This window comes from Melospiza melodia, chromosome 21, assembly GCF_035770615.1.
Source record: "Melospiza melodia melodia isolate bMelMel2 chromosome 21, bMelMel2.pri, whole genome shotgun sequence".
NCBI classification, from domain to species: Eukaryota; Metazoa; Chordata; class Aves; order Passeriformes; family Passerellidae; genus Melospiza; species Melospiza melodia.
In genome coordinates this window covers 3,847,775-3,872,900 of record NC_086214.1, presented here as the reverse complement: position 1 = coordinate 3,872,900, position 25,126 = coordinate 3,847,775, and the positions used below count along the sequence as shown (strand labels likewise).

At 51.8% G+C, this 25,126-nt stretch overlaps 1 protein-coding gene across 5 annotated transcripts in view; it reads right to left on the bottom strand.

The window, feature by feature from the left end:
- Positions 1 to 25,126, bottom strand: part of LOC134427751 (S-adenosyl-L-methionine-dependent tRNA 4-demethylwyosine synthase TYW1-like) — a 113,551-nt gene that overhangs the window by 40,575 nt on the left and 47,850 nt on the right. For all 5 annotated transcript variants that reach the window (XR_010030226.1, XM_063173822.1, XM_063173819.1 and 2 more), the window contains exons 13-14: positions 21,308 to 21,485; positions 16,886 to 17,021 (exon numbers count right to left, since the gene is read on the bottom strand). Coding sequence is in view for 4 of the 5 variants with exons in the window: in XM_063173822.1 (XP_063029892.1) it covers positions 16,886 to 17,021; positions 21,308 to 21,485 (314 nt within the window). In the remaining variant the exon portion in view is untranslated. The remainder of the gene's footprint in view (positions 1 to 16,885; positions 17,022 to 21,307; positions 21,486 to 25,126) is intronic.

Below are 25,126 nucleotides of genomic sequence, written 5' to 3'. Positions count from 1 at the left end.
TTTCTTAAGGCAGATGAGCATTACAGCAAACCCCGAGCAGGCTCTGCTGCGTAGGAACCCACAAACCCCCGGAGCTTTGTTCCATCAATGCCAGGTGAGAGCAAGTGCAGCCTTTGTCTCCAGTGCTAAAAAGGTGCTCATTAGCATGGGCTAATTAACCCACTGACTCTGCTCTGAGAGCCAGCAAAGCTCAGAGCAGTGCTGGAGAAGTCAGTGCTGAAGCCAGGCTCCACCTGAGGCTCAGCTCCAGAGCCCTGGGCTTCACCCAGGACCTTCCTGTTGTCCCCATGTCACCCCCAGGATGGGGACAAAGCCACCCTCAGCCTCTTGCTGGACCCTGCACAACATTTCACTTCCTACCAAGGACCTGCTTTGCCTCCTGTCTGGGTGTGGGGTAAAGCAAAACCAAATTATTGATACTCAAGTACTTGGGGATGTGGATTTTTGACAATTCTGGAGTGTCTGAAGGTTCAAAAGCTGGAGATGGATCACTGGGCCCTGTGTTCTCCTGTCTGCAGGGACCCAAAAGTCACTGTAAACTCTGAGCTCAACTGGAATTGAGACATTTCTGATTTTCAGAGTCAACTTAGAGTTTTCAGTCACAATAAACTTCCAAAAGTGAGGTTTTCTTGGGATTTGGATAAACCAAGTTTATTCCTTTGTATAACCAGCAGAAAATCATTTGTTGTTACATGAATATAATAAAAATGTCAAATAAAGATATTTAAAGTAGGGCTATAAAATGACCCCAGATTTGTGTTTCCTGGTGTGTCTAAGCACAAAAATACCTCTTCAGGTGCTTAACTTTTCTCACCTGAGATTTAAAACCTTTCCTCAAAGCAGATGGAGCGTGCAGCACCTCTGCTGGGAGGTGGGAAGGGATGATCTTTAAAGTCCTTCCAAGCCAACCCATTCCATGATTCCATCAGCTGAGTGCTAATGCCAAAGAATCTGGATGTTTCTACAAAATAACCCCAAACTTACAAAAACCAAACATCAACCCCAAACCAAAACACAAACCTGACACTACCTTTCCATGCAAAAGCCATTCCTGCTCCTTGTGAGGGAATCAGGCAAAAAACTAATTAGGGAATCAGGAAAAATACAATTATGTGGTGATGTCCACATGATGAGGACTGGTCCTGCATCTTGTCTTGAACCTGGAGCCCGAGGCAGTCCCTTTAAAGCATTTTTAATTCTTTCAGCTTTAATATAAATGTGTAAGAACCAAAATTGTCTCTCTGAAGTACAATTATTGTGAGGAGTCAAGCCTGATCTCTATGTGAAATTCCTTGTTCTTCCAAGGCCTTGAAGATAAGATGAAAACTGTCCTGAATAATAATTAGGAAAACAGCAAAGCTGAACTTTTGGTCTGCATTGGGTTTTTTATCACCCAACACAACTGCCCTGGTGTCTTCCCAGCTCTGAAATCCTGCCTGGAAAGAACAAGGAAGTCCTGCAGTGGGATGAACTCATCAGCATTAATTCCCAAGCTGGAATTTCACACCAGAAAAGCCCCTCAGCCTCTGCACAGCCCTGCTGATGTGTGGAGCTCAGAAATGAGGGATCAGGACTGGAAACCAAGGAGAAAAACCACCGAATTTCACTCCCTCCACATTCACTCTTCCTGTACTTGCTTGTAATCTACTTTATTGCTTCACAATTCGGCAGAAATTAATCAGATTATTGAAAATTCTCTAGAAATAAAACAAAGTACAGCAACAGCTTTGTTTTGAGAGCTGAAGATGTTGTGCTTAAGTAAATTCAAACCATGACTGTTCTTCATCCATTTTCCATGGACTTGGTTTTAACACACTTGCCCTTGGAAATCAGCACCACCAACATTCCAGTCATTATTTCTTTCTTTTCTGTATTTCCAGTGCAGTTTCAAGGAATCATGTAAAATTTATACCCAGGGAAAAAGCAGCCCAATGCTAAGGGACTTAAAATAGAACAGCAGGAAAACAGATCCTATCAAATCAGCAGCAAAAGCCACTTCAAGCTTGCTGTTTAACAGGCTGAGCTGGTTCTTCTCCCAGGAAAGGGTGGATGTTTAACCCCACAGAGGCAGGAAAGCACCAGCAGGAGCCTGGGGAGCCACAGGGACAGCCCTGCCAGGCTCCAGCCGGGGCAGAGAGTGGAACTAAAACCCTTCCAGCAGCAGCAAAGCTCCTGCCCCAGTCCCTGTGACTTTCACAAGACCCCAAGCAGCAGCCTGGCAGGAATGCTCTGTGAAAGCTCCCAGGACAGGCAGGATCAGGACCTTGTCCATCCCTGGGCTGGAGCAGCAGCTGCTGCAGCAGCAGGGACCTGCCAGGCACATCCCAGGGGACAAAGCCACCCTGTCCTGGCCCAGCTGCTGTCCTGCCCCGTGGCAGGAGCTCAGCCAGGCCTGATCTTGGCTCCAGCCCATCCCTCCCTGGTGGGGAAGATGAAACAGGAAAGCCTTACAAATATGATTGCCTGGCAAAAGATTCTGAGAATATAGAAACTATAAGTGAGATTGAAATGAAAGCAATCTTTGAGATCCCTCAGTTACTGAACAACTGGAAAACAATGGTGTGGCCAGCTGAAGGTGATCCCCTTTTGATGGAACAACACCCTCTGCTTGCAGACAGGCCCAAGGGTCAGAGCAGACCCCGCAGCTTGGCAGAAGGGGCCCAAAGAGGAGTTTTTAGGGTTTAAAATGTAACACAAGTGTGGTAATGTAATGATTCTTATAGGCTGTATGGAAATGCTATAGGATTTGTATCTTAGATTGGTTAGTGAGAATTAGAATATTCAGCACAGAAGAAGATTTATTGTATTGGAACAGGAACTTCACTCTCTTACCCTCTTTACTCTTTCTCGCTCTCTCACCCTCTTTACCACACTCTTGCCTTCTCTCTCTTTACCAGTCTCTCCGTCTCTGAGCCTTGCTCTGAGCTGTGTTTGGCAGCTCCCAGCAGGGCCCTGCCCCCAGGCCCTTTGCAATAAACCCCAAGTTCCTGCCCTGGCTGCAGAGATCTCTGCTCCCCGTCCATCCCCACCGTCCTACCCCCAATGCTCCCACACCTCCCTTCCCTCTGGAGAGCCCCAGCTCCTTCCCTCTGACACAGGGATGGCTCCTCCTCTGCTGCCCAGGACAGGCCCTGCTGCAAGGGCACAGGATGGGGGGCACAGAATGGGGTCAGGGGGAAAAATCCCTCCAAAGTCGAGTTCAGCCCTTCCCCAGCACTGCCAAGGCCAGCACTGCTCGTGTCCACAAGTGCCACCTCCTCAGGGCTGCTCAGTACGTGCTCGTGTCTGGTCAGGTGTGGGAAAGAAAAGGCTTCAGAGGGGGAAGAGCTGAAGGCAAAATCTAGAATTTGGCCCAGCGTCCTCTCCTCTCATTCCCAAAATGCCCCAGACACAGCTCCAGAGGCATGTCCTGATGCTCCAGGACCTGTCTCAGGCTTGGCTCCTTGGCCAGGATAAGGGGAGGCCTTGGAGAGGCACCATGGCAAAGCTGTCGCCTCATAGTGACAAACCTGTCACCTCAGGGCACAGTCAGACCCCAGCAGTGCAGGGAAGGCAGGAGACAGACAATATTAAAGAATAAACTACAGGGGAGTTCCAAAGAAGGGGCTGGAGGTGTCCGTGGCAGGGAATGGAGCTGGGAAGGGCCTGGAGCCCCAGGAGCAGCTGAGGGAGCTGGGCAGGGGCTCAGCCTGGAGCAGAGGAGGCTCAGGGGGCCCTTGTGGCTCTGCACAGCTCCTGACAGGAGGGCACAGCCGGGGGGGGTCGGGCTGTGCTCCAGGGAACAGGGACAGGAGCAGAGGGAACGGCCTCAGGCTGGGCCAGGGCAGCCTCAGGGGGGATTTTGGGGAAATTCCTTCACTGAATGGGAGGCCAGGCCCTGGCACAGCTGCCCAGGGCAGGGGTGGAGTCCCCATCCCTGGAGGGACTCAAACAATGAGTGGATGTGGCACAGGGTCAGTGGTGGAGGAATGGCTGCATTCTGACCCTGGGGCTTTCCAGCCTCAGTGATTGCTAAGAAGAAGTTGGTTTCTAACAGCAACACATCAGTGCCTTAACACAGACTGGGCAACGTGGAGACAGAGCCTGAGAGTGGCATTTGCACGGGCAGAAAGGAGATGGGGGAAAAGAGCAGCTCAAACAGAGCAGCTCAACCCCAGCCCCACTGAGGCCAAGGCTGGGGCAGGAACTGAACATTCCCTGAGGCACTGTGGGCCCAGGGCTGGAGCCAGGCTGCCCCAGGGCACTGCCAGCTGCTCAGGAGCTTCCAGCCAGCCCAGTTATTTACACACCCAGCCAAAGACTTGGATGCTTCCTCACAGATCTCTGTGGCTGGAAATCTCAGCCAGGAAAACAACTTCCCACTGAGATTCCCCAGGGGCCTGAAGGAATACTCTTCAAAATCGCTGTTTTGCTCAGCAATAGGGCACACAGGAAAGGAGAACAAACTGTATTTTAAATAACCCTGTAACACTGAAGGGTTGAGGGAGTAACTGCAGGATCAGCCTGGAGGAGGGAAAGTTTTGGGGTGATCCATTTGTGGCCCCCATCACCTGAAGGATCCCACAGGAAGGATGGTGAGGGATTTGGGACAAGGGCCTGGAGTGCCAGGACAGGGGATGGCTGTCCACTGCCAGAGGGCAGGGCTGGGTGGGATATTGGGAAGGGATTGTTGCTGTGAGGGTGGCACACACAGGAGCTCAGCCACAGCCTGGGAAGGGGTAACTGTATTTATGGGAATAGTGACACTCCTTATCCTGGGAAATAACAAACCAGCACTGCAACTTCCAGTGATGAAAGCAGAGATTAAGCTGCCATAAAAACATAATTACCTCGTTAAAAAACACTCTTGCAGGCTGTGAAGCAAATGATTTATATTTTTCTTCTGGGTTTTGTCCAAATCATCTATAAATAGAGCTGAAAGCCCCACCAGGATTGCTGAAAATCCTGCCCAGTTCACTTCACAAATAGCAGTGTAAACAAGGAGTCTGACATAAATTTCTCTTATTGATTAAGCAATCCTTGCAAACCCAGTGCTCTTGAAAAGCCTTAATTCAAGAGTTGGGCTCTAAAAGAACAACAATTATGGGCTTCAAACGTTTTAAGTGCCCATTCTGGTAAATAGGTGAGCTTGAGCTGGGGCTGAGGGAACTCCTGCAGGTGCTGGAGCAGAGCAGGGGAATGATAAAAATCCCAGCAAAGGATTGATTCAGGTCCTGGTGTCTGGGGATCCACAGTGCAAGGAGTGCTTGTGAGAGTCTGCCTCAATTTTCCCTCATCTGCCTCACGCTCATCACTTGGGGACCACTGAAGAGAAGACCCCCCCTGTCTAGAATCTCTGGCTTTGTAGGAGAAAGTCACACACCAAAGGCCCTGAGACCTGAGAGCACAGTGCTAAGCTATTGTTCACAGGTGTTGTTTGCTGTGTGCTACACTGAGCCCAATGAGAAGAAGAAGGGGCACCGTGCCCTGTTTGCAACAACAGCCTTGGGAGCTGTCCCACCTCTCCCCTGGCTGGACTTCTCCTGAGTTTCAGGTGGTCTCCCACAGAAGATCCTCACCTGTTTTACACCCACCGTGACAGACTGAGATGGAAGGAGCCTCTCCATCAAGGACTGAGACATGGAACCCCCATGTGCAAAGGCCCCTCTCCATTGAGGACTGAGACATGGAACCCCCATGTGCAAAGGCCCCTCTCCATTGAGGACTGAGACATGGAACCCCCATGTGCAAAGGCCCCTCTCCATCAAGGACTGAGACATGGAACCCCCATGTGCAAAGGCCCCTCTCCATCAAGGACTGGGACATGGAACCCCCATGTGCAAAGGCCCCTCTCCATCAGGGACTGAGACATGGAACCCCCATGTGCAAAGGCCCCTCTGCTCCTTCCAAGGACTGGGACTGAAGCCCCCAGCCCAGGGCAGGTGTGTGGGGGAGGCAAGCTGACCAAAGCCAGATGTTTGCCTGCAGGTTGTGACCACTGGAACAAGAAAACAATGGCTCTCATTTACTGCTGAGAACACGGACTGCCTGTTACATCTATTCCTTATTGTATTTGTTTCCCCCCTCACAATTTCCAATAGAATTATCATAATAAAAACCTCTGAGTTAGCAAGAGATTTTGAGATCTCCCCGATGTAACAGATGGATCCTCAACTGGACTGGACCAAAGCTCTCTCTCTCTCTCTCTCTCTCTCTTTTCTCTCCCTTAATCCCTCTATCACATTTTACTGTGGTCATTCAATAAAGGTGCATTTGTTTCAATTATCACTGCAAACCCTCTGTGCCGTGTCGGTTTTTTGCACCCTGAGATCAAATCCACAAACCATCAGGAACCCCTTCATAAAGACTGACTGTGACAGTGCTCCACGTGAGGAGCCTGCCCCGGGGATGCCTGAAATTCCAACACCTCACGTTCCAGCACTCCTTTAGAGACCCAGTGTCCATGAAATGCCTTCAGATCCTGCTGCTTCCACAGCAAGCTGGGCTCAGAGAGCCCAGAGGGAGATCAGAGTCCCCAGAATCGTTAAGCAAATTCCAACCCTGAGCTAGAAGGACATAAAAGCAATGATGCAAACACACTCACACTTGTACAGCTCTGTAAACAGTTGTTTTCTATTACATGTATTTATTACGGATCATCAACTCTCCAGTTGCAGGGCTCATCACCCCCAAACACTCCAGACCTGCTGGCTTTAGCACCAAGCACTTACAGATCGTTTGCACTGCATCTCATTTGGTTCTTGCACCAAACAGATTTTGTCCCCCTTGTCCTGCCACTCTCTGCCTGTGTAGAAGTCCCTCTCCCTCCTTTTAAAAGCCCTCTTTAGGCTCTGGAAGGGGCTCTAAAGTCTCCCTGGAGCCTTACCTTCTCCAGGGGAACACTCCAGCTCTCCCAGCCTGGATCCTGGACCATCTCCATGGCCTCCCCTGGACCCACAGTTCACACCTTCCCTGGTGAACTCTGTGAATTACCACATTATAACCAGAATTATATCAATTTCTGGGAATTCAATGAAAGATGCCCCAGCAGCTTTGCAGCTTCAGAGGGGACTCTGAATCCTTGTGCTGCAGTTTCTGCATTTCTGCCATTGCCCAATCCAACAGCAGCTTCATCCAAGGAGAACACACAGGACTAGACTCCCAAGTGCACCACCTGCAAGTCAACAGCCTCCAGAGGGGTCACTGGAGCAGCCATGGGAACCACGGAGGGGCCACATGGTCTGGGAGGTCACAGCAGCACTAAGGGCCAGCAGCACCCAGCTGCCAGCCCCAGCTGCCAGCCCCAGCTCCCCATGGCCTGGTGGGGATGGGCAGGAGCAGGGCCATGCACCCACATGCCCATGGCACAAGGGGAGCAGCACCCCTTGGCATGAGCCTGTTTATTGCCCAAAGCCACCCTGAGCAAGGAACTTTGGGTTTCTGTGACCCTGAGGAGCTGAACTGGGAGAAGATCAGTGAGCAAGCACAGCAGGCACAGCCCTTCCCTGGGGCACTGAGGGCACAGCTCTGCCCTGAGCCCTGCTCCTCACTCCTGCTGCAGGATCCTGCCCTGAGGGTCCCAGGGAACAAACCGGGTCCGGCCCCTTGGAGCCAAGCACGGGGGTCTCACCCTGGGCCAGCAGAATGTCCCCAAGGCCACCCAAAGGACACATGGCACTCAACAGCCCTGGGCACCCTGTCCGTGTGTCCGTGTCTCCGTGAGTCCATGTGTCCATGACTCCACGAGTCCATGTCTCCATGTGTCCAAGTGTCCGTGTGTTGCTATGTCCGTGCGTCCCCGTGTCTGTATGTCCCCGTGTGTCCATGTCTCTGCATCCACATGTCCCTGTGTCCACGTCTCCCTGTGTTGGTGTGTCTGTGTGTCCCTGTGTCCCCATGTCTCTGTGTCAGTCTCTCTGTGTCTCCCTGTCCCTGTGTGTCCATGTGTCGGTGTGTCCAAGTGTCAATGTGTCTGTGTGTCCCCATGTGTCCATATGTCCCTGTGTCTGTGTCCCTGTGTGTCCGTGTGTCCCTGTCCCCATGTCTGTGTCGATGTGTCCATGTCTCTGTGTGTCCATGTGTGTCTGTGTGCCTCCATGTGTCCCTGTCCCTGTGTCCCTGTGTGTCCGCGTGTCAGTGTGTCTGCATGTCAGTGTGTCCCTGTGTCTCTGTGTGTCCATGTCTCTGTGTGTCCATGTGTGTCTGTGTGCTCCTGTCCCCATGTCCCTGTGTCTGTGTCAATGTGTCCATGTCTCTGTGTGTCTGTGTGTCCGTGTGCCTCCATGTGTCCCTGTGTGTCTGCGTGTCAGTGTGTCTGCATGTCAGTGTGTCCCTGTGTCTGTGTGTCCATGTCTCTGTGTGTCCATATGACCCTGTCTCTGTGTCCCCTTGTGTCCGTGTGTCCCTGTCCCTGCGTCCCTGTATCTGTGTCGATGTGTCCATGTCTCTGTGTGTCCGTGTGTCCATGTCCCCATGTCCCTGTGTGTCCACATGTCGATGTGTCCATGTCCCCGTGTCCCTGTGTGTCCGCATGTCGATGTGTCCATGTCTCTGTGTGTCTGTGTGTCCATGTCCCCGTGTCCCTGTGTGTCCACATGTCTATGTGTCCCTGTCCCCATGTCCCTGTGTGTCCACATGTCGATGTGTCCATGTCCCCGTGTCCCTGTGTGTCCGCATGTCGATGTGTCCATGTCTCTGTGTGTCTGTGTGTCCCTGTCCCTGTGTGTCCGCATGTCCATGTGTCCATGTCTCTGTGTGTCTGTGTCCCTGTCCCCATGTCCCTGTGTGTCCACATGTCGATGTGTCCATGTCTCTGTGTGTCCGTGTGTCCATGTGTCCCCATGTGTCCCTGTCCCTGTGTCCCTGTGTGTCCGCACGTCGATGTGTCCATGTCTCTGTGTGTTTGTGTGTCCATGTCCCCGTGTCCCTGTGTGTCCCTGTGTCCCCATGCAAGCCTGGCTCCAGCCCTGTCCCCCAAGCAGCCCTGCCCCCAGCCCACCCCACCCTCCAGGAATGGATTTCTCCCCTCCAAAGCAACATCCCCCCTGATTCTGCCCTTCCCAAACCCTGGAGGGTGCTCCCACCATCACCACATTCCCAGAAAATCCCTTTCCTTGCTTGCAGTGCTTCTGTCTCAGCTCTGCACTCCCTGTTCCACATGAGCAAACACATCATTCCTGCAGATGTTTGGTCAACTTGTCTTTCCTGAAATGACAAATGCAAGGATGCAGAGGAATGGATTCCATGAACCCAATAAATGCCCCTCACCTGTGAGAGCTGCTGGGGATGGCTCAGTGAGGAGAGAAATCCAGAGTTAATGCATTTAGCAACTGGAGCATGGTGCACTGCCCTGCCCAGGCCCAACCTGAGCCACTCAGCCCCATCAGCTCAGCTTCATGGGCTCAAATCAAACCTTGGCTGGAAGCAAAGTGCAGCCCCAAGTTTCCCTTGCTGCCACAAGCAGAATTTTAGGTTTGTTTTTTCCTCCTGGAGAGCTCCCATAAAAGCACACACAGGCTCAGCCTCCTCAGGGGCCTGTCCATGAAAACTGCTCTAATTCACAACCAGAGAACAAAAATGTGACCAAACGTCCCCAAGGCCACAGAGGCTGCTGAGGGGACTGGGAGCTCCCAGAGCCAAGTCCAGAGCAGGGAACAGCCCTGGGCTGGTGGTTGGGTAATGAATAACCTGGAAGGGGAACAGAGACTGGTTTGAACCAAGCTCCCTAAAAGCCAAGGCTGGCATCTCAGGCAGCTTCTAGAAGAGCTCCAGGCTCTTTAAGAGAGATGCTCTTTAACAGAGGGTAAGAACTGCAAATGCTCCCAACATTTCTGCAGCAGGAAAGCTGGGCAAGCTGGAGAATGCCTGCTGCCTGAGGAGGGAAGGGATGAGGGAAGGGGAGGAGGAGGAGGGCCCTGCTCCTGCCACTTCCCAAGGACATGGGAGGGGCAGGGGTGCCCTGTCCTGACCCTGAGGTGGCACTGGGCACCCTCTGCCAGGCAGGAATGAGAGGAGGGGCTTCACCTGGGAGATGGATTGTGATGGTGTTCACAGGGATCTCAGGATGAGGGAAGAGACAATGATCTGACTTTATGCCTCAGAAGGCTTGATTTATTATTTTATGATATATATTACATTAAAACTATACTAAAAGAATAGAAGAAAGGATTTCATCAGAAAGCTAGTTAAGAATAAAATAGAATGGAATGATAAAGGTTTGTGGCTCAGCTCTCTGTCTGAGCTAACTGGGTTATGATTGGCCATTAATTACAAACATCCAACATGGGCCAATCAAAGGTTTACCTGTTGCATTCCACAGCAGCAGATAATCAATGTTTACATTTTGTTCTTGAGGCCTCTCAGCTTCTCAGGAGGAAAAAATCCCAAAGAAAGGATTTTTCATAAAAGATGTTGGCGACAATGGATGGGGAGAACATGGATTCCACCCCCTGCCTGTTCCTCTCTGGGTGACCACAGAACCCTCCCTTCCCCAGCCCCACTCTGCCTCCCCAGCACACACAGGACAGCAGCTGCTGCAATAACACATCCCTTTGCCTGGAGCTGTGGTATGAACATTTCCCCCTTCCCTGCCTGCAAGCAAAGCAGGAGGGACTGGCACAGCCAGAGCAATGAGATTTCGCTCCCTCAGCAGCCAAGCACGCTGCTGAAGCCTGGTTTGGATTGCTGTGAGGACACGAAAGGACAGGATGGATTTCAGAGGCAATAACTCCATATTAACATCATACCTGTGTCACACTCCTCAGGCTGCATTGCCCAAGGCTTTCACCACAAGTCTCATTAGCAATCCCATTAAAACAGGAACACAGCTGGTGGGAGCATTTACTGTGCAGAAGAGTCAAATTCTTCTAAATTTATAGTGGCAAAATTGATTACTGATTCTAACATCTGTTGCAGATTTTACATTTAAATTCTGCTTAAAAAGTCCCCCTGCTCAGAAACATCAAACATCAGCTCCCCTCCTCCAGGCACCACATAAATTATCTCCGTGCAAATCAAATCTGTCTTTTCATAAAAACAATTGTCCCTGTCATTTATTACATAATAATCAGCACCAAAAGCTGCTGAGGATGTAACTCGATGTATTTATGCTGTTTGTAATCACACAGAGACAAGGGTAACTTGGAAGACAGGATGATGTTGGGAAAACCAAAAAGAGTCAAGTAAATAGCAGCAGATGCAAGGCTGGGAATGTTTAAATATCAAACTGGTCTCTTCTTCACCCAGGAATGTAACAAGAGCTGCCTGTGAACAGAGTGAAAATGCAGACCTGGAGACAGCAATGGGAGCTGGGTTTGTATCTCATGCCTCCTCCTGGATAAACCTTTCCTAGCACCTGCCAGCAAGGAACATCCAGCACCAAACCCAGGCCCTGGCAGTGTGTGATATCCCAGCACAGGCAGAGGGAACCATTTCCCTTCTTGATCTTTTTTAATAAAGGAAAAAACCCAGGTGTCTGCTCCACCTCTCCCAGCAAGCCCTGGCCCTGGTTCTCCAGGAAATCCTGATCCCCTTGAAGCACAAAGAGAGTGAGGGCAAGGTGAGACCCAGATCTGCAGCAGAGCTGAGTGTGATGTCCAAAGGCACAGACTGAGCTCCTGGCAGTGCCCATCAGCTGCCTCCTCTGCTTTGTGACCCTCCTGGAAGGACAGGAAGGACAAGGTTCTGCTCCATCATCAGTTCCTACAGTGCCACACCATCCCATTAACCTGCAGGGCTCATTCCTGCTCTGAGCATGGCTCCAGGCTGCTTGAGAGGACATTGGCACATTGGCAGGTCCCAGCTCAGCCCTGCCTGGCTCTGGCAGCACAGCCAGTCCTGCCAGGCCAGGATTCACCATGAGGAGCTCAAGGGGTACAGACAGAGGAGGTGACACCACACCAGGGCTGGGAGATGTTCCTCAGAGCACAAGTGACAGCAGGACCTTCAGCCAGAGCTCAGCAAGCCCATGGACACCCATGGACCAGCAGCCACTTATTCAAGAGCTGCTTTGCTCACCCAGGTCAGGAGCAGCATTCCCAGCAGGTAGGGAGTGATCCTGCCCCCTGCCCAGCCCTGGGGGCACCTCTGGAGTGATCCTGCCCCCTGCCCAGCCCTGGGGGCAGCTCTGGGTGCTGTGTCCAGCTCTGGATCCTCAGCACAGCAGGGACAGCAGCTCCTGGAGCGGGGCCAGCTCAGGCTGTGAGGATGAGGAGGGCCTGGAGCATCTCTGTGCCCAGCAAAGGCTGAGGGAGCTGGGGCTGCTCAGGCTGGAGAGGAGCCCCAGCTGAGAGGGGCCCTCAGGCCTGGCTGTCCCTGTGTGCAGGGAGGGGCAGAGCAGGGCCCAGGCTCTGCTCCAGGCCCAGCAGTGGCACCAGAGCCACGGGCAGGGCCTGAGCCCAGCACTGCCCCTGCCCAGCAGGCACAACTTGTGCCCTGGGCAGTGCCCAGCCCTGAGCAGGCTGCCCAGGGAGGGGCTGGAGTCTCCCTCAGCACTGGGGATCCTGCAGAGCCCTGTGCACACAATGCTGTGCCCTGTGCTCGGGGATGGCCCTGCCTGAGCACGGAGGTGCCACCAGGGACCCTCTGGGCCCCCACGCCCAGCCTGGCCAAGCCTGGGGTTCTGTGAAGGCAAAAAGCTCCCCCAGAGCTGCTGCCAAGGGATGTGCACCATGAACAGGACACGTGCTGCTCTGTCCACCACCATCTTCTACCCAGCTGTTTTCCCAGTGTTTGGGTAGAAATCCATAAGAACTTTGTCACACTGGGTCACTGCATCCCCATTCCAGTTCTCAGCAGGAGATTCCCATGTCCCAGCCAATGCCCCTATTGCTGGGGAAAACACTTGGTGATTTATGGACAACAACCAGGACAATTCCCAAAGTTCCTCAGCCTGCAGAACTTGGTCCAGTCACCCTGAGGGAAACAGAGCCCAAATCAAACACCAGAGGATCCCAAATCTGACTGGGGGAGTGATGAGAGCTCACAGACCATGGGTTGTTTTCTTGCTCAGCACATCTGGTTAAAGGTATTTTGGGGAAAAAAGCATCAACTTGATACTAAAACCTCCAGGGATGGACAACCTCCCCCTGGACCCTTCATTACTGGTTTGCAGCCGATCCCTCACTGGATATGGATCAGGAAGCAGCAATGGCTGGAAGAAACATCTTTCAGCAGAGATTTCTCATCCTGATGATCAGACAAGGATTCACATCCTCAGTGCCTGCTCCAAGCACTTGTCTGTCAAGCCAAGCCATCTCTCAATCACTCTCACAAACTCAAGGCTGTCAGAGGGTGAGGCTCCAAAACTCAAATGTGGTGTTTGGAAGGGCACAGCCTAAATTGCACATGCTCTTGTCTTTCTTTTCCCTCTCCATTTAATTTCAGGGGTAAAGGAATCAGGAGAGGAAACAAAGGAGCCTTTGGGAGTCCACCTGCTGTTTAACATAAACTCCTCTCTCAAAAAGTGCTTCTCAGCACAGAAAATGTAACATGAAGATCATTTCAATGAGAGCAGCTCTAGAAAGGATCCAACTTGCTCCAAGTAGCACTGGACAAAGGGTGGGGGGGGTTCATGTTGTTTGCTGCAGAGAGAAATAGCACAAAAGCTTTTTATCTTTTCTTCCTAGGCTTCCTTTGAAAACGGATGTAGCAACTAATCCCCAACATGTTGGATGAGGCTTGTCAGATCATCCTGGGAACAATTTGTTATTAAATTCACCTTTTTACCGAGGCTCAAGAACTTTGTGCAGGAGTTCAGTTAAAAGCATGAAATCCATTATCAGCATAACTGGGCCAAGGCCAGGCTGGATGGGGCCTGGAGCAGTGTGGGCAGGTGGAAGGGGTTAAAATGGGGTGAGTGTAAGGTCCCTTCAACCCAAACCATTCCAGAACTGAGTTCTATAACCACCTCACTGGGACAGGAGTCGTTTGAAGCCCATCTTTGCCTAGGCCCTCCCATATTTAACAAGATCTGGGCTTTGGCTGGAGGAAAGAGAACAGCCAAGACGAACACCCTCTCTCCTTTCTCACCTAAAACCATGTCCTTCCCTCTTCCTTTCCCTCCCATTTCTCAGTCTGGATTACCAAAGCAGAGGATTATTTTGCCACACCCAGCCCTGCAGCCCCAGGCAGGGAGTGTGGAGAGTTTAGTTCAGGCATGGCTTGAAGAAAAAGGCCATGAAGCCATGCAATTGAGAGAAAAGTAACAGGTAGTTGTGAAGCAGTTCCCAGCCTGACTTCTATAAACAATTAGACTCTCTCAGGCATCACTTTATTAACAATAAGGTTCTCAGGCAGTCTTCCCATAACAAGTGTAACACTCTCTCTGGGAAAAGATGGCACCCTGAGAACAGATGTGGAAGTTTTGGGAACCGTTCATATCACAGTGGGAACACTGGTTTTATTTTGTGTAAACAATCAACGGTGTAGTAAAACAAAAGGTATGGTTAGAGTTTTCTCTGTTAGCCTATCATAAGCCTGTATTTTGGAATATGCATGAAGTTCGTTAACACTGTTATTTAAACTGGCTGATCGATCAATAAACCAAGTCCGACGCATCACAGGATGGTCGTTCTCCCCTCACTTCAACAAGGGAGCAGAACCAGCACCTCCCAAACCCCACGAGGGTGATCACAGCAGGTACAACTCACATTCCTACAAACTCCCTTGCCCACTTTTATCTTTCAGTGTGCCCATGACTGCTCAGCAGTGACTCAGATGAGCTGCAGTGCCAGCTCCTCTCCACCTGGGAAGGACTGAATCAGCCTGGAAGGGTTGTCAGGCACCGGGAAAAACTGGGATTTGTGTTTGTTTCCAGATAAATTACCATCACCTCCCCAGCACAGTGCAGCAGCATTCCACTCCCAGCCTGGAGAAGGGCTTGTGTGTACCCAAACTCACAGGTGCTTTGGCTGCCACCTCCTCCCACAGTCACAGTCCCACAGGGCAGCTGGGAGGGGACAGAGAGCTGATGCTGCTGCCCTGGAGCACCTGGAGGTTTTGGGTACCAGAATCCTGAGTTTGTCCCCTGTGCTGGCACTGCTGGGGCACCTCCAACCCAGAGCCAGCCCCGAGCTCCTCAGGACAGTGCAGACCCTGAGGGGCTGGAGGGTGTCCAGGGGAGGGAATGGAGCCCCAGGAGAGGCTGAGGGAGCTGGGAAGGGGCTCAGCCTGCAGAAACTCAGCAGGGACCTTGTGCCTCTGCTCCCAGGGAACAGGGGACAAAGAAAAATGGCCTCAAGCTGTGCCAGGGGAGATTTAGGCTGGATATCAGGGAAAATTTCCCCATGGAAAGGGTGCTCAGGCACTGGAAGGGGCTGCCCAGGGAGGGTTGGAGTCCCCACCCCTGGAGGTGTCCAAGGAAGGGCTGGGCATGGCACACAGTGCTCAGGGCACAGCTTGGACTGGATGGGCTGGGAGGGCTTTTCCAACCTCACTGATTCTGGGATTAAGTGAAAACCAACAAAGAGCAGCTTCCCCAAGAGTTCCTGCTGCCCCCACATGTGCTGCTGCCTCGTGCAGCTGAGCAGGGCTTCAACTGGAACAACCATTAATTGGCTCTTGTGTTATCAGTGTTTCAAGGACCCTTCAAAGTGCAGTTGCTTGGAGGAGGAAATGCACCTGCTAGTGGAGCTGCTTTCTCCTCTCCTCTTCACCTTGACCAGGGTATTTTTAGCTGTATGGACAGACTTGCCAATACTTTCACCTTCAATTGTTTGCAAGGAAACTTCTCCCAGTAATGAACACTCAGGGTCAAGAGAGGCACAGGAAAGAAATGATGGGCAAAAAGCAACTTCCCAAAAGGCTTTTTCAGTATTTTGTACCTTCAGTATTTTAGCTCTACTTCTTCCCACAGATTTCCCTGCTCACAGAGAATTTGTTTGCACTTGATTTCAATGCCCTCAGTGTTTGGCCTGAGGTTTTGCTGCACCTCCACACACAAACTCCTGACCATGCTGCCCACGTGCCTTGGCAGCACAAAGTGCCACTCAATTCCTCTGAGCCTCACACATCCACTAATCTAAGTTCCTTTGGCAGAGAATGCTCCAACACCACGACCTGAGAAGGCTGGAAAGCTCATTATTCCCACAAAACCTCATTATTGCAAAGCAGCAGTCTCTCCTGGCTGTCCATCCCAGCAGGTAACGTGTCAATCATCAGTACACACAGCCCTGGCTCCCACCAGAGCCCAGGAGCAGGAACAAGAGGCAGACATGGCTCTGTTCTCACCCCCTGGTGTGCTGCTGGGCCCAGGAGTGCTGCACCAGTGACTCCAGAGCTGACACACCCAGGGCCCAGGCACTGCTGATCCATCACACACAGGGCAAAGCCCCCCTGCTGCTGTGCTCAGATCCCCTGGCATGGCTCAACCTTCCAGACAAAGAGATTTCTGTGGGGCAGGAGGGTGACAGAGCTACCGAACTCCAGCACACGCATTTTAATGTGCTGCCATTTCAAGGGAGCCTCTGAGAACCAGAGCAAGGGAACACATTTACAACTCTTTGTAAGTTGTAAACAAGATTTACAACTCTTGCCTGAATTTCCAGCTTTCCTTCAGCAGCCTGTTTTTTGTGTAACCCCTTTGTTAGGAAATCTATTGTGTGATAATCTCTTCATCCCTCACAGCAGCTTTTAGTCACAGCATTTACTGCCCCGTTTGACACACACATTCTGCTCTGGAAAACCACCCAAACCTGCTGCACTTCACACACCTGAACACCCCAACCATGGAAATATACTCCCAACACACCCAGAACCCACTCCATGGTCCATCTTAGAGCCTCTCAAGTCTTCTACTTCTGCAGAAAGTAGAAGCAAGTAAGGTGAGAAGGAAGAAAAAGAGGTGGTGAGTCAGCAGAGTATAGAAGGAAGGAAAAAGCCATTTAAAAATCCATTCCTAAGTGGGTACCTTTTCAGCTAAGGCCTTCAGGCTGTCCAGAAACCTCTCCCAGAAGTCCTTGAAGAGGGGTCTGTCAATCCTCTTCAGGCTCTCCTTGGTGCTGGCATCCACACTGACATAGAGCTGGGTCACAGGCTCCAGCCTCCTGCAAAGGGAAAAGGGAACTGCTGCTTTCCAAACCCGCAGCTTCAGTTTGTGCCCTCCGACAAAAACAGGAGCTGGGCAGTGTTTCCAGGGAAGGTTCACCTCTGCCAAATGACCACCATCAGCAGCAAGGTGTTATAACCCCCACAAACAGCCCCAAGGCTGAGAACTCTCCCACAGCCCTTGGCTGACAATGCCTTTGTCACTTCCTCCCTGCACCAGCACAGATCTCACTCCAGCGGGGCTGGAACACATTGGGAAAGGCTTCCCAAAGGAAGGGCTTCAGCTGAGGCACTGAGAGGTTCTGCAACCCACAAAGCTGTGCCCTTTCTCCATGATCTGCCCATGGGAAAACAATCCATTGAACAGAAATGGACACCAGGAGGAATCTCCCCATGGAAAGGGGGCTCAGCACTGCCAGGGGCTGCCCAGGGGGGTTTGGAGTGCCCATCCCTGGAGGTGCCCAAGGAAAGGCTGGAGGTGGCACTCAGTGCTCTGGGCAGGGATTGGGTACAGCTGGAACTCGATGATCCTGGAGGGATGCTCCATCCTCAGGGATTCTGTGACTCTAAATTCAGCCCTAATTCAGCCAGCTCCTACTGCTGGACATGCTGAACTCCCCTGACCTGCAGCAGGATCATCAGTGACATTTTTGAAGGGATAGCAAAGCTGTTTAGAAAATAAAACCAGACACAAACCACAACCATGTTCTCCTTCCACAGAAATCCTGGAGCAGAGCCCTTCTGGCCACAAGTGCTGGGAGCCAGCACTGGGAACTCCTGCAGGGATTGAAGCTCCTTTGGTGTGGGAAGAGCCTGGGTGGAGGCTGAACCCCTCCATAAAAGCCAAGGGAATCAGGGAGGAGCAGCAACAGCACAGCCCAGGAGCAAAAGGACCAAAGGGATTAAGAAGAGCCTAGAAAGGAGCTCCCTCAGAATCCCAGGATTGTGACCGTGTTCACAGGGGTCTGAGGATGAGGGAAGAGATGAGGATCTGACTCCATGTTTCACAAGGCTGATTTATTATTTTATGATATATATTACATTAAAACTATACTAAAAGAATAGAAGAAAGGATTTCATCAGAAGGCTGGCTAAGAATAGAAAAACAAGGAATGATAATAAAGGCTTGTGGCTCAGACAGAGAGTCTGAGCCAGCTGACTGTGATTGGCCATTAATTACAAACACCCACATGAGACCAATCCCAGATGCATCTGTTGCATTCCACAGCAGCAGATAATCAATGTTTACATTTTGTTCCTGAGGCCTCCCAGCTTCTCAGGAGAAAAAGTCCTAAGGAAAGGATTTTCCATAAAACATGTTTGTGACACAGGATCACTGAGGTTGGAAAAGCCCCTCAATGTCACCAAGCCCAGCCTGTGCCTGATGCCCACCTTGTCACCAGCCCGAGGCACTGAGTGCCACCTCCAGGGGTAGGGACACCCCTCAGGATGGGGACAGAGCCTTTCCCCTGGCAGAAGTGACAAAAGCAGTGAGTGTCACACACCCAGCCCTCATGGCACTGCCACCCCAGGGCTGCAGCATCAACAACCACAGTGTACACAGAGCTCCCAGCATCTAGAGGCAGCATTTTGGGAGTGCTTTCTGTGAAGTCTGCAATGAGCAGGCACCAGTCCCAGCTTCATTTGGTTCTCTAGAGATGAGGAGAAATCAGAAGCCATTGTTCAGCTGCCAAACAGTGCCACCTAAAAACACTCAGTCACCCAAAGGTGACAGGGGCAACAACGGGCCAGAGAGAGACTGACCAGAGCTCTTTGTGTCCAGAAAAATCCACTCAACCAACCATTGGAACACATTCTCTGTGTGTGTTTAGACAGCAACACAAAATAATCCAGAACAAACTGAACGCTTCAGGTTAAAATTTCAGTTTTTGTAAACAAGTTTGTCTGGACTGGCAACCCAAAGCCACAGAGTCCAAAACGACCAAATGTGAAGTGCTCAGTTTCCAGGAATACTCAGCCAAACTCTTTCTTTACTCAGTGCTGCCTTTGCTTAATTAAAAGGGGCCCTAGTGAAGATGGAGCAGGTGCTTTACAAAGAGGGGCTGAGAAAAATCATCTCAAACCTAGGGACAGGCAGGAGCCAGACTCACAGTCAGCAAGGGGGAAATGAAGGAATCAGAAGTGATCCAAGGGAGGGATTTCAGCCCCAAACAGGAATGGCCCACAGGGCTCTGCATGGCTGGGATCCAAGCCCAGGAGAGCTGGGCATGTTCTGCCAAGGGGGGACAAGGAGAGAGGGGCAGCCATGGGGGCAGTGAGAACAAGGACACAGACTGGTGCTCCTGGGACAGCTCCAGTGCAGAACAACAGCAAATGCAGCTGTGTGGCACCAGGATGGATTTGCTAGCTCAGACACCTGAGGTGAAATCCAGGAGACAAAATCCATGGCATTTACACAGGGGTGTGGGCAGGAATCCTGAGCTGAAATCTGCAGCTGAGCTGTGCCATCAAATAAATCCACTTCACCAGGCAGGCAGGACAGAGCCCACAAGGACCAGGAACAGCAACATCACAAATGAGCATTTGCTGGTGAGCATCAATAATCATCTGCTGGTTATTGGCATTATTATTGATCATAAAGGCAAACCCACACACGAGGAGTGTTCACAGCCATGGGTCAGAGACAGGAGCCAGGTACAGGAGCTCACCTGCTGTAAAACCTCCCTCAGTTTATTGTGAGCCTGTGGCAGGTGGAGCTGCAGCCCAAGGAGAGGAGGAGGAGGAGAAGAAGGCACAGGGGGCACCCACTGGAGCCCCTGTCCTGACTTCAGCAACATCCCAGGCCACACTGCCCTCTCCCAGAAGGGGTTGGGAGGGACCTTAAAACTCATCCAGCCATGGCAGGGACACCTCCCACTGTCCCAGGCTGCTCCCAGCCCTGCCCAGCCTGGCCTTGGGCACTGCCAGGGATCCAGGGGCAGCCCCAGCTGTGCCAGGGCCTGCCCACCCTCACAGGGAACAATTCCTCATTCCCAACATCCCATCCATCCCTGCCCTCTGGCACTGGGAGCCATTCCCTGTGTCCTGTCCCTCCATCCCTTGTCCCCAGTCCCTCTCAGCTCTCTTGAGGTCACCCTGCCTATTGCAGGATGAACTTTTTGACTGCAGCTCCTCTGCTGACAGCACAGAAGTGAGCTGGGTGCCAACTTCAGTTCCCATATTAAGCAAATCATCTGCTTTGATGAGCCAAAGATCAGTTGCAATTTTTAAGATAGCAAGACTAGCATTTTATCCCCTTCTTTTTTGTTTCTTTTTAAAAAGATTCAGCAGATCCGAAAAGTGCAGCTTCCAAATAGAGTGTGTGCTCTCTTTTTAAACTGCTATATTTAGGAAAGAGCAATTTCTATCTACCAGGCACATAATACATGACTTAAAGTAACTTGATTACACAATTATTCAATCATTTGGAATGCCTTTGTAGTGTATAATTACTCACCCCCAAAGTGCCTGCACTCCCCCCTCAGTGCCAGATTCAGACCATGAGTGCAAGGGAAGCTGTCCCAGGAGCACAGAGAGGAGCTGGCATGAGCTGGGTGGCACCAAGGCCACCCTGCCACAGCTCCCACAGCTCCAGGGCTGGATTTGCTGCTGTTCCCAACTGCTGGGGTTGTGAGCAGCCCCAGCCTCCCTGGAGCTGCATTTCCCCACATGCTGCACTTTGGTAACAACAGCCTGGATGCTCCAAAGCATCAGAAAAGGGGATTCTTTTCCTTTGGAAAGACTCTGAAAGAGTTCATTGAAGTGTTTGGAAGCCTTCATTCAAGTCCCCCTGAGGGAGGTGAAGCAGATCCCACTCTGCTGATGGACATGTGCTTGTCCCCCCTCCTGATCCTGACCCTGCTGGGGATGCTGGGCTGGGCAGAGCTGTGGGCTGAGCCTTCACAGCTGCTGCTCTGGGGTCAGAACAAAGATCAGCCCCAAAAGGCAATCTCTGAGCTCAGTGCCCTGCTCTGGCTGGCAGGAGGACAGAAATTACTCCTGTCCCAGGCACAAACCACAGCTCACTCACTGCTCCTCTCCTGCCACATTCCAGCCTCTCCACTTCCAGCAGCAATCACAGTTTGTTTAGGAGGCACAGAAAAAAATCAAACTGAGAGAGAGAAAGGGCTGAGAAGGAGCATGAGGAGATTGAGGTTAAAATCAGATGCTGAGGGGGATTTTCACTGCCAGTGCTTGTGCAGAGCTGACTCTGAGGGGCACAGAATGGGATGGGGACACAGGTCAGCACTCCAGTGTTTGAGGAGGGATTTCCTGTAGCTCTTACCTGATCTCCTCAGGGAACTGGGCGTTGGTGACCAGGAAGGTGGAGATGCCCTGCTGGTGCAGGAGCCTCACCAGCTGGTTGATGTGGGGGTACATGATGGGCTCCCCCACCAGGGACAGGGCACAGTGCTTCACTGCCAGAGCTTCCTCCAGCCGGGCTGCCTTCACTCCTGACACACCTGCAGAGGGGACAACACTGAAATGAACAGTGCACGGGGCTGAGCAACCTGCTCTGGGGGAAGGTGGAAGGAACAAGATGATTTTTAAGGTCCCTTCCAACCCAAACCCTTCTGTGGTTCTGTAACAAATCCCCCTCCCAAACATCTGTATCCAAAACACACCTGGCACAGGAGGGCTGAGAAGAGCACAGGGGACACCAGGCCAGAGCCAGGGAGCAGCTGAGCAGCAGCCAGAGAGCAGCAGCACCCAGAGCCTGGGCTGGGAGTGCCCTGGGCACTGCTGAGAGCAGTGTGCTGCTGACACCTGAGCCAGGATTCAACACTTGAGCCAAGCTCTCCACTGCTGAGGCCTCGGGATGCTGCTGAGTGCTGAGACACAAACACACAGGGCAGCTCAAGGCCACTGCAAGCAGGCGTGTCAGGAAAGCAGCCCAGGCCACGGCTGTGCTGTGCTGGTCCCTGTGGGCTCCAGGAAGGGCAGCTGAGCCCTTCCCAGCAAGGGACTGAATCCAGGAAGGGCAGCTGAGCACAGCTCCCCAAGCACAGCAAGGTGCTGAGCCCTGACTGCAAACACAGAACGTGCAGCTCCACAGGGGATGTGATCAAAAGAAATCCCAGCACGTGGCACGGTCCTGAACAGGCAGAGACCTTTCAGAAGGAAAACACAAGCAGCTCAAATGTAGCATCCATGTGCAAACACCACCTGAGTCCCACTCCTGATGCCCACAGGAGGGAGGGGGAGCTGGATGCTCCTGCAGCCCACCCACACCTGACCAGGTGCTCAGGACCCCGGATGAAATCAGCTGCCTCCAAAGAAGCTTTTGTTCCCAATCTGTCACTTCACATTTCCCTGACGTGCCTTGATGTACTCAAATCCTATCTGAGGCTTTGGATTGGGGGCTGGTCTGTTTTAAAGATAAAAAACAAAGCCTGGAGTGTGAATCCAGGTCCTCAGCTCCCTTCTCGTTGCCTTGACGCTGCAGAACAGAAAATTACAGCTCTGCTGCAAAGCCCAGATAAAAGAGGTGTTGGTGGATATTGCTCCAGCCTCACGTAGCAAAGCTGGTTTGGAATCAGAGCAGGGCTCAGTGCATTTTCAAGCAGCCAGGCTCAGTCCTGAGGAAGTGACAGGACTAATGGTTATTCCATAGAAAGCTGACAGCACTAAATGAGAGCTTTATTGGAGAAGAAAGCAGTGTCTCCAGCACACACTGAGATTAAAGGACTAACTTTCATATTCCTAAAACTACTGTAAGTCAGTTTTGCAATTAATTAATTTCTCTCTCTCAGCATTTTTCATCTGGACTCTCATAATTAGCCTGCCAGCTTTATAAGTAGAAGAACAAAATCCCAACATCCCCTAAAGTTTGAGTGGAACTTTCCCAAAGCAGTTTACACCAAACCTGCTACATCCACCCAGAGCAGGGAGTGGGTTTGTACACAACCCTTTGAGCACACAAACCACCAGCCAGGCAGGGATAAACTGCCAGGACTGCTGGATTCCAGGAGGGCAGGGACTCTCCTGAATCCCTTTGGCTCTGCTCCTGCCCTCAGCCCCCAGCTGAGCACATCTACCTGGAAAAGCTGATTCCAGCTGCTGCACTAACTTGGGCAAAGACAGCACCCCTGGCACAGCACCCTGGGGAGGCTGGGCTGACTCTGGCACCCCTGCAAGGACCTGAGCAGCACCTCAGGAGCCTGGGGGCCAGGGGGATGAGAGACCTGCTCTGTCCATGCTCCTCCATGGTACTCTGAGGATTTCCTGGCACATGTCATGCATTTCTCTCTGGCTTTTTCCCTTTATTATCAGACTCCCACTCTCTCATTCCTGAGTTATGTTTCCATCCTGTGTGTGCCCTTTGCAAGGGCACAGAGATTTACAAGTCACTCCCCAGAAAAATGTATCCATCAAATAAACTTTGCAGCCTCACTCCCTATCAGTGAGGTGTTTCTCCATCATTTAATCCAAGAGAGAATTGTGGGGCTTTAATGGCTGTGCTCTCCAAAGCCAGCACAAACTGTGGCAACACTAAAGCAGAAGTGATTTATCATCACCCACAGGCACCCAGAGTATGAGGGCTGCCCTGTAGGGTATCCTAAAGGATAAAGGGGCACAAGAATTCTGGTCCTTCAAAGGAAATCTCGTTTTTACTGCAATGGATTATATGAATAAAGCACCAGATGAGCTCAGCAGTTTCTCTGGCCCATGGAATGGGTGTGTGGATGGATCTGCCTGCAAAGCCTCCAAAACTGGAAAGAGCAGCACCAATGAATTCAAAAGGCTCAGGGAGGTACCTGAGCAGCACCCTCAGACACTCCAGCCCTGAGGACTCCCTAGCTAAGGGAGTTTTGATTCCCCAGAAGCCCAAACAGCCCAAAGTCTATGCCAGGGTCCAACACCTCAGCCCTGCTGGGACACCTCTGGAGTCCCTGTGGGTGCCCAGCCAGAGCTGCAGGATCAGACACATCAATGCTGAGAAATGGAGATGGAATCCAACCATTCCCCAGCACTGCAAGGTCACCATTAACCCCTGTCCCCAAGTGCCACATTCCACACAGTTTATACACCCCTCCAGGGATGGGCACTCCACCTCCCTGGCACCTATGCCAGGGCTGGACAACAAATTCCAGGAAGGAATTTCCCCAAATCCCCCCTGAGCTGCCCTGGCCCTCTGCTCCTGTCCCTGTTCCCTGGAGCACAGCCCGACCCCCCCGGCTGTGCCCTCCTGTCAGGAGCTGTGCAGAGCCACAAGGGCCCCCTGAGCCTCCTCTGCTCCAGGCTGAGCCCCTGCCCAGCTCCCTCAGCCCCTCCTGGGGCTCCAGGCCCTTCCCTGGCACATGCCACCCCTTGCTGTCTTTCCTGGAGGTGCCCCAGCAGTGCCAGCACAGGGACAGAGCAGTCACAACCTCTCCTCCCCTCCCCACAGCAGCCTGGGCACCTCCCTGCTCCAGCAGGTGCTTCCTGTGCTTTTGCTGGGGTTTTTCTCAAATACCCCTCCCAGTAAAGGCCCCTGGTGTCTGTGCAGAGCTGCTGGGCTGGCAGGAGGAGCCAGGACCATTCCTCCAGCCTGGCACTGCACGTGGGGACTCTGATCCTGCCCCAGCTGAACCTTTGCCTGTCCCCAGCTCAGTTCACTCACTCTGCTCCTCCTCAATTTGGCTCTTGCTGCTTCCACCCTGACAATACCTCCCCACACACCTGAGGGAAGAATGATGTAAAATTCACTACATGGAACAGGAGCTCCTGGGCTTCTCTTTCCAGTTTTTCTTCTCCTTAATAAACCTTTGACTCACAGCAGCTAGGACAGGAATGTTGCCATCTAGCACTAGAAAAATAAACCAGCTTTTCTTTTCCCACTTAACAGCACAGTTCTAGTCCAGAGCTTTTCTGTTTTCTCCTTTCACAGTTCCAGGTCAAGGGTAACTGTGCTCAGATGCACAGGCACATTTCGAGTAATATTTATGAATTTGTTTAACAGAAAATAGACTCCAAAAAGGGAGAACTGGGATGTCCTGACAGGCCCCCTGACACCTCAGCAGTATTTCAGATGCTGGAAAGTCTCTCCATAATCATTCCCTGTCCTCAACTCATTTTGGGAAGACAGCAGGGTCAGGGAATGAGAAGGTTATTCCTCAGTGCA